The sequence below is a fragment of the Rosa rugosa genome, chromosome 2 (assembly GCF_958449725.1).
Source record: "Rosa rugosa chromosome 2, drRosRugo1.1, whole genome shotgun sequence".
In the NCBI taxonomy this organism is placed as follows: domain Eukaryota; kingdom Viridiplantae; phylum Streptophyta; class Magnoliopsida; order Rosales; family Rosaceae; genus Rosa; species Rosa rugosa.
Window position 1 is genome coordinate 47,563,606 of NC_084821.1, and position 12,220 is coordinate 47,575,825.

General features: G+C 40.5%; 1 protein-coding gene across 2 annotated transcripts; it reads left to right on the forward strand.

Moving 5' to 3' along the window:
• The first annotated feature begins 1,658 nt into the window (after positions 1-1,658).
• Positions 1,659-11,012, forward strand: LOC133732633 (replication protein A 70 kDa DNA-binding subunit C-like). Of its 2 annotated transcripts, none has more exons than XM_062160220.1 (7): positions 1,659-1,919; positions 9,337-9,487; positions 9,565-9,838; positions 9,941-10,053; positions 10,140-10,266; positions 10,347-10,422; positions 10,520-11,012. In XM_062160220.1, the coding sequence occupies exons 1-7, from the start codon at positions 1,906-1,908 to the stop codon at positions 10,593-10,595; spliced, it is 831 nt and encodes a 276-aa protein (XP_062016204.1). In that variant the 5' UTR covers positions 1,659-1,905; the 3' UTR covers positions 10,596-11,012. The 2 variants fall into 2 exon arrangements, with proteins under 2 accessions (XP_062016204.1, XP_062016203.1); XM_062160219.1 differs by having other exon boundaries at positions 1,661-1,919; positions 10,347-10,428; positions 10,520-11,010.
• The last annotated feature ends 1,208 nt before the right edge of the window (positions 11,013-12,220 follow it).

Genomic DNA, 12,220 nt, shown 5'->3' on the forward strand with positions numbered 1-12,220 from the left:
ATCGATCGAAACTTAAAAATTCATAACTTAATCATACGATATCCAAAAATTATGAATTATATATGCAAACGATCGTATCGACACGTAGAACACAAAAATGGACAGAAACTGTCCTTGGGGTGGCCGGAGGTCGGCGGAAACCACCATCACAGTGGCGGCACCGCCACCCATCCAAAGTCAAAATTAGACAAAACTCCCAACACGAAAGTTCTTCATCTTAACTCGAATTGAAACTTTCATAACTACACCAAAGTCAGATTATAAGCCAAAAAGTAGAATTTTACCTTATAAGGTTTGAAACCCGAAGAACCCTAGTTTTGAATTCGTTCCAATTCGATCTCCACAGATGAAATCGATGCAATCCACCTTAGGGGAAATGATCTACATCCTCAGAAGTGCAGAATCCTCTCAAGAATCACGGCAAAAGGTGGCCGGAGGAGGGAGAACGACGGTGGGGAAAGGAGGTGATTTCCAGCTCGACTGCACCGTGTTCTTCGACTTGTAGCGGCTACCACGTTGGTTATTTCCCCTCGATGTCTTCTACAAAGTTGTAATATAGCTCAGGCCCAGCAAAATCCCTTTTGGAATCAACTCGATTCGAGGTTGGATGAGAGAGATATCGGCCGGTGAAGGAAGAGCAGCATCGGGCGAATTCCAGCTCGAGCTGTGCAGCTTCTCGGCCTCCTAGCACCTTCCATGGTTCTTTTCTCACTTTGATGTCTTCTAGGAAGTTTTAACTGACTTCAAGGCGAATGAAAATACTTTTGGAATCAAGTCGATCGGAGGTCTGTGGAGGGAGATATGGCCGGTGGAAGAGAGAGGAACAAATCTGGGCTCGGGAGAGAATTGGGGAGAAAATATAGGTTTCTGAAATTTCTGTCCTCCAATGCAATTTCCGGAACTTTTTTTTGTATTTATAGAATTTTCCCGATTTTCAATCGCTTATAACTTTCTCATACGAACTCCGATTTTCGCATTCCATATGTCCACGAACTCGTATCGACGCGCTCTACAACTTTCATGAATGAAGTTTTCCCAAATTCCCAATGTATAAAAAGTCACTTTTTGAGACCTCCTAAATAACGTTCGTTTTCGAAAATTAATCGTTCGAACTAATTCCATAACTTCTCCAAGCCTCGTACTCGCTCCCACTATCGTGAAATCATTTCTAAAAATCCACGGAAATTAATTTGGATTTTTCGGGGTATTACAATATACCTATATATATATATATATTTTTTTTTTTTTCCCTTATCACACCTTTCTCTTGCATATAGTTAATTAACATATGTATACTATGACTTCATCCACATGATACAAATTTATGTACATGCAGTCCACATGATAGTAACCATGTATACAATTTATGTACACAAAGGCCACATGCTGGTAAACAATACAATTTATGTACACAAAGTCCACATGATGGTAACCATGTATACAATTACGTAACAACATCCACTTCCCCTCCTTTTTCATAGTCTTATGTCACACTTGGTCAAACTAAAAAGCAACGTTTTCAATTATGTTAAAAAAAAAAAAAAAAACACGATATCAGATGGAACTGGACAAAACCAAGGTGTTGAGGGTGAGATTTCAATTCGTTTGATGTCATTGATAATATTCAAGGCTCTGATACTCACATTGAGATTGAGAGCTGCAAGTCTAGGCATCAATTTCAAGATATTGAAAATTCAAACCATCTAGAATCAGCTTGAAGCTTTCCGATCACTTTGTCTTTACTGATTCAGATCTTGATTACAGCTTTATCCATTTTTTCTGGCAATTTACAATGTTGCCCATGTACCCTAAATATATAATCTCAAGAACCAACGCCTACTTTCGGGAAGCATCGGTGAAGACCGACCTCAGCTGCTGCACTGTTGCAACATCTCTGACATCGACATGAATCCAAACAGGTACTCGATCGGTCAAGTTTCGCTTTCTATTTGATCAAATGTCATCAACTTCTTTTCGTTTTCCACTACCACTGATCTGATTCTCTCTTTCAAAATCAATCAATTTCAAACTACCCTTTTGTTATTTCCAGTGTTTGATTAATATTGATATGAAATTCACTGATCCTATTTTATATCTGAAGATTTGTCAATTTCAGATTTTATTTTTGTAGTTTGCATTCATTCATTTGTATTAATCTATGGATTTATTTTTGACTTATAACACATAACTGCATCTGCTGTCTCTTTTTCCTGTAATATACCAGCATTGCCTATATTCAATTGTTAAAAACCATTCATTTTCAGAAAATTACTCTTAAATGCTTCTTTGATTTGCTATTTCGTTTGATTTATAATCCTATTTCATATTGACATTCCTATGCCTCAGTTTTTCATCAAAGCCAATCGAAATTTATGATCATAACTTGGTCTTCAATATATAATTGTGCATAGACGCTGATGGTGAAGAAAAAAAAAAGAAAAAGGAAATCTTTTTGTGACAAAACAGTTTATTTTTACTCATTTTGGGATTTTCAAATAAACCTTTTCCTATTCATCGAATAAAGTTTCTACAATTGAAACCAAACAAAATAAAGTTATATGTGTTGTAGAGAAACTGAATTTGAGAGGAATTTGCTGTGTATTCTCATTGATAATAGGAGCCTCTTTATATAGAGGATTACAATGCATAGAATCTCAATCATACAAGGAAAGTAATTCTACATTGATTATGATTCTAGATCCTTCTAATTAAATCCTATTACCACTAGGTCAAGTAACCTAGAGTTTGAGCTAAACACAAATTAGGTTTTCCTTGAACACTCCCCCTTGTGTTGCCCAAACGCGGTGCTTCTCTCGTTGCCTCGTTAAAAACTTTGCCGAGTAACAAAAACCCAGTGGGACAAAAATAACCTCGGTCGAAGGGGAAAAAGAGCACAACACACCCTTCACGTTTCGAGACCATACATGTAGACATCTCCCCCTGATGTCTGCATCTCCCCCTGATGACTACGGTCATGGGAGTTCGGATAACTTCCGTAAACGATGCTACCAACATGTTTCTCGAAAGTGGAATTTAGGCAATGACTTAGTGAGCAAGTCTGCCACACTGTCCTCAAATCGAACCTAGTTCATTTTGATCTTGAGGAAAGTCTGTTGTTGCTGATTAAGCTTGGTGTTGTCGCTTTGATGTAGCCTTGCTTCATTTGTTCAAAACAAGCTGCATTATCCTAAATGCTCGTAGGCTCATCTATGGTAGACTTCAAACCACAATTGTTCGAACATGCGTAATTATGGATCCAATCCATATACATTCACGAATCTCTTCGTGAAGAGCAATAGTCTCTGCATTGTTCGAAGATATAGCGACTATGGTCTATTATGTAGACCTCCAAGATATCACAGTCTTTACCCATGGTGAACACTTAACCAGTTTGGGAACGACCTTTGTGTGGGTCAGAGAGATACCCAACATCAGCAAAACCTTCCAAAACACATGTTGTTTTGGGATGGGGATAGAGGACGCAGGCCAGTGTTGGCGGCGTTCCTGGTGTGTGATGGGTCCGAATCCATCATCTCTTTGTAGGGATAGAACAAGCCCATATCAATCATACATCTCAAGTATCGAAAGATATCTTTTACACCAATCCAATGGTGTCGCGTTGGCGCAGAGCTATATCTAGCTAACAAGTTCATTGTAAACGAGATTTCCGGTCTTGTGCATTTAGCTAAGTACAACAATGCGCCTATTGTACTTATGTAAGGCACTTCCGCCTTTAGCACATCTTCGTCATCATCCTTTGGACGAAGAAGATCCTTTTCAGGATCAAGACTACGGACGATCATGGGGGTGCTTGAAGGTTTGACCTTGTCAAAATGCCTAAACATCTATCAACACGATGCTCAAGTTCCAAACCGAGACATAATCGTGTTCTCCCAAAATCCTTCATCTCAAAATCGGATTTCAAGTGTTCAGCGGTTTCCCTTAACTCTTTAAGGGCTTCTAATGAAGATCATGTCCAACATGAACCGCGATAGAATCCGAAACTTGTTATGGAAACGCGTGGGCATATCCCTTCCTAATCAAGTAGTCACTTTAGTGAGCGTTTCAACCTCTTTGTAAACGCGCTCCGTGGTCTAGAGCCACTTGACTTGGGTAAATGAAGTTCACCATGAACATTCATGTATATTCAGTATCTAGATCCCCATAGAGATACTTAGTGACCACATTTGTAAGCTGCATGTTCAGTTATTCGGAAACTACCAAACTGACAAGGTAGTGGAGTGTAGTGACATCCATTACGAGAGAGTATGTCTCATCGTAGTCGATTCCAGGGCATTTTGTGAGAAGCCTTGCGCCATAAGGCGAGATTGCCATCTCTTTTTCTCATCACGCTTTCTAACGAAGACCCATTAGTCAATAGGTTTTATGTCAGGAGGTGTTGGCATTACTGGCTCGAAAACCTTCCTCTTCGTTAGAGAATCTATCTTAACCTGGATCGCATCTTTCCATTTAGGCCAAATCTCTCTACGTTGGCATTTACTCATCAACGGAGCGTGGTTCGATATCATCTGACTCAACAAACTCATGCGCATGCGCAACTACATCATCATTATGATGGAGTTTTTATCCCACGTCTCATGTACACTAGTGTAAGTTTCATAGAGCTCTATATTCTCAGGAATATGGTTCTAACGTTGAGGCGTCCCCCAACGATAACCATAACCCGGAAGATTCTCATGAGACGGACTTTGAGTATCGATGATCAAAGGATTGGAATGTGCCAAAATATCCTTCGAACCCACGGGCCTCCCACGCATCTAGCTGGGGCCATGGCCTATAACGCCAGAGTGCCACTCTCATTGGCGTTGGCGCCATGCCTACCTCCGTGTAGGGTGGCGCTACGTCCTCTCGTAGGGACGTCCATCATTGCAGGCATGTTTGCAGCATATTTGTGTGATCTCGTCACTTTAGTAGGGATCGAGATGAGACATAGTGGGGACAGGCCACGACAATTCCTGTCGTTCCTGCTGAACATCTGTGTTCTTATCTCCCCCTAACGACGGGAAGACTGTCTCATCAAAGTGACATCCGCAAATCTAGCGGTAAGGAGATCGCCTAGCAAGGACATTAAGTGGCGGACGATAGTTGGAGTCTCAAAACCAACGTAGTTGCCCATTCGTCTATGAGGACCTATCATAGTGAGCTGTGGCAGCGCAATTGGCACATAAATGGCTCACTCAAATGTGCGTAAGTACAAAATACTTGTACCCAGTCACTAGCTGTAACGCAGAGAGACATTGAGTGGCAGTGGGTCGTAGACGAATTAGCATAGCTACATGCGATATTGCATCACCCCAAGCGGATATAAGGAGATTGGTGCGCATTACCAATGTCTTGACTACCATCGTAGTCGTTTCCGCGAGACCATTTGGGTGTGTACAGGAGAATATGATGTCCAACATCAGTCTCATTGCAATATCCATCGAAAATCTTCGATGTAAACTCACTAGCATAGGATGATTCGGGGAGTGAGCCCGTTGTCATATGATGTGTGCTAGGAGTGTTTCATAAGCAGCATTACAAGTGGACAATGGCACAACACGTGACCAGCGTGTTTGCATGTCAACCAACATCATGAGATATTTAAACGTCCGCAAGTTGGGTGAATGAGTCCAGAGAATCCCTACGGATTCTATGTAAGAACATAATGAGTATTTTCATATCCTTTGCATAGGACGGTCTCAGCCCTAATTTTCCTAAGGAAATGGCTTTGTAAAATGAGCGAGAGGCCTTAGAAGCAACCAAGGAGAGTTTTGGTTGGGCCTGAGCGTTTGAAACGCATATTGAAGCAAAGTTTGTGACTACATCACCCATCATGGTGTCATGACCATGGGAAGTGGCATCCATGGCGTTATAACCATGGGGATTGACATCCATGGCGTCATGGCCATGGGTAGCGCTAAATATGGTGTTGTCACAAGGGACGTGGGCGGCCGTATGGCGCTCCAAGACAGCTACAGCGCCAGATGCTGCAATTGTTGCGGTCTTGCTAAGTCCAGGAATCAATTTTTGATTCTTGCTTCATTTCGCTCGAGGGTGTCCATGTGAAGTCTTTATTAGACGAATCACCATATCATGACCAGGGTGACTTATCCTGTCGAGACAAAGCCAATATGTGTCTAAATCCAAGAGATCTTCTCTCATAACTTTATTGGATTTAATGGCTCGAATAGTGACATAGAGTCCACTAGAGACACATAAACTTCTCTAAGATGCGCCATCGTTCGCAATCATTAGAGGCATTGCAAAGGAACTCATTTCTGTTCTCTACATGCGTTTTCGCATGGAATCCGTTGGCTATCCATAGGTGCGAGTTGCCCTAGGAGTGTAGAGAGTGTCTGTGACATTAATCAAGGTGCCATTTGGCAAAGAGAACTTGGGCTATTCCATGTCCTTGAATTAATACTGATGGCCCAGCCATCGTAGTCACAAGGTAACATGCTCATGAATCAAAATGGAGTCATAATGAAAAGAACTCAAAATTTTATTCATAAGCCAACGGAGTACATCATTGTCTCTTAACCATTAGGAGAATCTAATCCAAATGTTTAGCTAATGCAAAACAATGGTAGTCGTCTAACTTCTTTCGGTAATTCCAACGCAAATGTGACCAGGTGAGTAGGGAGATGTCGGTGGAGCAAAGCTCGCTTAATTACCACTTATCTCAAAACCTTCCTAGAAATCACATTTACGTTGAGTACGCCTACTTTGAAGAAAGACTAAAGCATTGGCATCCACTACAAAAATGATATGGCAATTGCCTACATCTCTTGGAAAATAAAGACTTAAACAGAATTGGCGATCTATTGATCCTAGCCAGATTTGTAGTCTTGAACCCTTCACTCTAGATCATCTTCTTGATCTTCTTGTTCCACATAGTGAGCTTCTCTTGCTTCACAATATGCTTTGTAGGCGGTGACAATTTCTTCACGAGCTCTACAAATGTGTGCCCAATGATCAGACACTCCACATCGGGAACATACATCTCTTTGCTCAAACTCCATTGATTGAGGCGCTTTGAAAGCGTCATTTAGATGGCTCTTAGTGTTGGTGGCGCCACCAACATGGCCAGAGGCTTTGCCTCCCTCTCTCTTCCCACGTTGACCTCTTCGGTTCCGTGTTCGCCTATATTGGCGATTACCTTCCCAAGTAGAGCGATTATATGGACCAGAACGTCCAGAAGTATCCCTAAGATTAGGGTTTCGCTCTTGGCGCCTTCTCTTAGGGGCGCGACTATAATTGGATTCCGGAATATGCCCTATTTCCACGGATCTCGAATTATAGTTCTTCACAAGGATGTTGTCATGCTTTTCAGCGCTCCAATGAGCTCATGAAACCTTGTGATCCGTCCTGCACCAATATCGATTCGATAGTTCTTAGCAACCAACAATGTAGAGACGGGGAAGGTAGAGAGAGTCTTCTCAATCAACATCGCATCTGTGATCTCTTTACCACAGAATTCCATTAAGGATTTAATGCGAAGTGCTTCCGAGTTGTAGTCAATAACTGACTTGAAATCACAGAAGCGGATGCTATGCCATCTCACTTCTAGGTCAGGAAGCAAGGAGTCACGGACGTTGCCAAATCTTTCTTCGAGTGAGACCCACAGCCTTTTGGGGTCTTCTTCATTCATACACTCGTACTGGAGCGAATCATCCATATGACGAGTCATTAGGATGATGGCTTTCGCCTTATTTGCCTCTAAGGCTGCTCTATTTGCTTCCAAAGCTTGAGCTTGCTCAACAGTTAGCACGTCCTGGCTAGGCTCGAGAATCGTATCCAGGATTCCATCGGCCTTGAGATGCTGGCGGACATCACGAACCCACCTGTGATATTCAGAGCCAGTTGTTCCCAATGGAGTAAAGTCCAATTTGTTCAGGTTACTCATCCTGAAAGAGAACAAGAAATTATGGTTAGTTTCGGAGCGTGAAAGGCTACCACGAAAACATATAAAATTCCTGAGCGTAGTCGCTTCCAAGAAATTAGGAATTTCCGAGCGTAGTCGCTTCCAAGAAATTAGGGATTTTCTGAGCATAGTCGCTTCCAAGAAAATCTGATTCCAAGAGGGGTTTTGGATTAGATCGAAACAATGATGTATGTAGTCGATCGTTTTTCTTCTCAACAAACTCTAAGTTTGGAGGACTCTACAAGCTCCAAGCTTGGAGTGAGCACGAACCCCCACAGTTCGGCTTTTGGTCTCCCCTATGAAGAAGAAAGGGGGGTAGAAGAAGAGAGGTTGAAAGTCCCCGAGAAAAGAAGAGAAATTGAATTTAAAAACTCTAAAAAAACGGGAACGTTTAGTAAAAAATACCTCGAAATAAGTCGCCGGAAATTTGGCCGGAAAAAGTCGCCGGAAATTTGGCCGGAAAGTGGCCGGAAATGGCCGGAAGTCGGCCGGAAAAGTCGCCGGAAAATGGTTGACCGGCGTTGACTGATCGTTGACCAGAGGGTTGACCGGCGATGACCTGTGGTTGACCGGCCTGCTGACGTGGCACAGGTGGCTGACGTGGCTGCTGACTGGATGCCTGCGTGGCTTGCTGACGTGGCAGGTTTCTTGGCGGCTTGAGGCTTGCGGCTTGGAGGCTTGGCTTGGTGGCTTGGCAGCTTGGGTTGGGGCCTGCTGCACGTGGGCTCAACCTATGGGCTTGGGCCTGCAGCAGGTGAGCTGCACAGGTCCCTTTTTTTTTTTTTTTTCTTCTTCTGCCGGTTCAGGTTAGGAGGATTCCGGTGGCCGGTTCGGTGAAATTTTGGCCGGTTCCGGTGATGAAATTTCCGGTTCCGGATTTCTGGGGTGGAGACGCTGCAGGTGGTCTAGTATGGCTGTAGGAGGTGGTGATAAAAGCTTTGAACCGGGCAGAGGGAATTTTGCTACTTCTGGTGGCCGGTTCGGTGGTTTTCCGGCCGGTTCTGGGGGTGGGGCCGTCGGTTCTGGACTCCTGGAGTTGAGATCTTCAAGGTGGGCTGCGGTGGTTTCTGGGATTTGAAGGCTACGAATTTAGGATTTCAGGGTTAGGGCTCGTGCTGATAACGTGTTGTAGAGAAACTGAATTTGAGAGGAATTTGCTGTGTATTCTCATTGATAATAGGGGCCTCTTTATATAGAGGATTACAATGCATAGAATCTCAATCATACAAGGAAAGTAATTCTACATTGATTAGGATTCTAGATCCTTCTAATTAAATCCTATTACGACTAGGTCAAGTAACCTAGAGTTTGAGCTAAACACAAATTAAGTTTTCCTTGAACAATATGTAGTTTATGAAAACAACTTTTTAAAATTATTATCTAAATATAATATATGCTATTACTTGCAGCTGCGAGAACTTCATGGATGTCTTCATTCATGAAATGGAGCCTTACAAATCAAAATACAAGATCAGAGTTCGTATATCGAGAGTGTGGAGAGCTAAGAAATATAATACTGACAAGAATGATGGTCTCCACTCTGTCTTGATCGATGAAAAGGTAATTTTCTCACAAACAATTAATTATCAGTCCAATTATTTGCACACTTATACATATTTTTCTCTTATGTAATACAGGGTGACGCTATTCATGCAATTATCAATGAATCTGACTACCCTTTAGTTCACAAAAAAATACAACAAGGCAAGGTTTATGACATTCACAATTTCTTTACACGAAAAAACCAGGAAAACTTCAAGATTCTTGATCATCAGAGTCAAGTCCGTTTCAACGCAATGACTATCTTTGAAGCAGTTGAAGGAAACTGCCCAGAAATTCCAGAGCAACGATTCTATTTAGTAGAATTTGATCAACTCAAAGCACGCATGAATGATAATACAATTCTAACAGGTAAATGTACACATTGTAAATAAACAATGCTTCCTCATTATACTTTACCTTATAACTTTGATTAATCACTTTTTTTTATTTTTTATTTTTGTTAAATGAAAGATCTGTACGGTTGTTTGAAGTCAATTGTACCACCACATGAGACAACTGTCAAGGATAAAGAGTCAAAATGTGAAAGACAAGAGTCAAAATGTGAAATCCATTTGCAGAATTTAAGGAAAACTTTTTACACACTATTAAACATTAAGTACAGTATATGATCCAATTGAGATTTAAAACTAACTTCCTAAACATAATATGCAGAAGAGAGGACTTGAGAATTACACTCTGGGGCAACACTGCTAGACAAGTTGACATGGAAACAATTAGCAAAACTTCTCCACCAGTGCTGATGGCATTAACCAGTTTAAAAATCAAAGAGTACTTGAGTAAGTGTCCTTCAAAAATTCATCAATTATTTCATCATGACTAACAACTACATATAACTAATTATTTTTGTAACTAGCAGACAAACCTGCCCCATCAAATACAAGCAACACCTGTATTTTCATCAATCCAAATATCCCAGAGACAAACAAGTACAGGTTTCAGTAAGTTCCTTCATTATTAGAAAACCATCATTTTACCAAAAAGGAAAGAAAAAAATATCAACAGTTTCATCACATGCCTAAAAATTTGTAGGTTCTCAAAACTGGTTGATAGAGTGCAAATACTTCCAACCCCGTTCGAGCGAAGATTCTGCTATCCACCTAGGTGAGGGTCACCTGGTGACGTGGCAGAGGGACAGGGTGACGTGGCAGAACAACATAGGCCGAATGAAAGGTTGTAGGGTCCGCTCTGACCCAATCTGTCACCCCCCCGTTACCGTCTTCTTACGAACAGGTTTGGGAAAAAAAAAAAAAAAAGTGAGTTCGATTGAGTAGGGGTCGTCAACGGGCCGGGTCGGGCCTTGCTATATTTTTAAATAATTGCGGGCCGGGCTTTATTAAAAATCAAAGGATCCAAGCCCGTCCATATAAAGCGGGCCTTGCGGGCTTTTTCGGGCCGGGCCGGGCTTGACCTTGCGGGCTTTTTTGGGCCGGGCCTTGCGGGCTTTATTTATAAATAATTTTTTTTTTTTTGAATAAAATTATAAATAAATATTTAAAGACACAAGTATTTTTTTTTTTTAATCAAGCTTTGGAAATTCAATGGATAATGATCAAATACAACCAAAGATAACATATCTATATAACTATATTGTACCCAAAAAAATCTATATTTATATATAGATACTAATTTATTGATAAATAAATTTTTAAGGACACTAATTTTGTATAAATTTATATTTATACATCATACACTCCAAATAGCTACATATAGCAATTCAAAGAAAATGAGAAACCGACCGTTGGATGAGTTTATTACAATAAATTATGAGTGTGGTAAAAAATTTAGCCAATTTCACCATATTTTCGAATCTGATCGGATTGGTCAACCGTAGTCACTTACATGTTTTATTGGTTGACCGATGGCGTGGCAACCGCGAAACGTGCTTATTTTTTCACATCACGTTTGTATATATTCCATTGATGGATGTGCGTGGACATAAGATAAAAAAAGTTTAATTTTAATTACAAACACATTGGACTATACCAATTTTATTCCTAAAGTTATATGACTTATATATTGCATTTAAATTGTTTAGGTTCATTCTAAAGCAACCATGAAGTGGAAAATGAATTCGGAGAAACCAACCGCTCGATGAAGAGATTGTAATGTTTTATGGTGGTTTTAGAAAATCCAGCCAATTTGGTTCTCGTTTCGAATTCGATCAACTAGGTCAAACGTAGTTACTCTTATAAACTTATATTTATATATCATACACTCCAAAGAGCAACCCCTATCAATTCAAAGAAAATGAAAAAACCGACCGTTGGATGAGTTTATTACAATAAATTATAAGTGTGGTAAAAAATTTAGCCAATTTCACCATATTTTCGAATCTGATCGGATTAGTCAACCGTAGACACTTATATGTTTTATTGGTTGACCGATGCCGTGACAATCTCGAAACGTGCTTATTTTTTCACATTACGTTTGTATATATTCCATCAATGGATGTGCGTGGACATAAGATAAAAAAAATTAATTTTAATTACAAACACATTGGTCTATACCAATTTTCCTCCTAAAGTTGTATGACATATACATTGTATTTAAATTGTTTAGGTTCATTCTAAAGCAATCATGAAGTGGAAAATGAATTCGGAGAAACCAACCGCTCGATTGAGAGATTGTAATGTTTTATGGTGGTTGTAGAAAATCCAGCCAATTTGGTTATCGTTTCGAATTCGATCAACTAGGTCAAACTTAGTTACTCTTATAAACCTATATTTATAT

Bases quoted from the DNA above. Each gene is read 5' to 3' on its own strand.
- LOC133732633 (XM_062160219.1), top strand. The intron at 10,054-10,139 runs AGGAAAACTTTT...AACATAATATGC, and splicing joins AAATCCATTTGCAGAATTTA to AGAAGAGAGGACTTGAGAAT. The intron at 10,429-10,519 runs GTAAGTTCCTTC...AAAAATTTGTAG, and splicing joins ACAAACAAGTACAGGTTTCA to GTTCTCAAAACTGGTTGATA.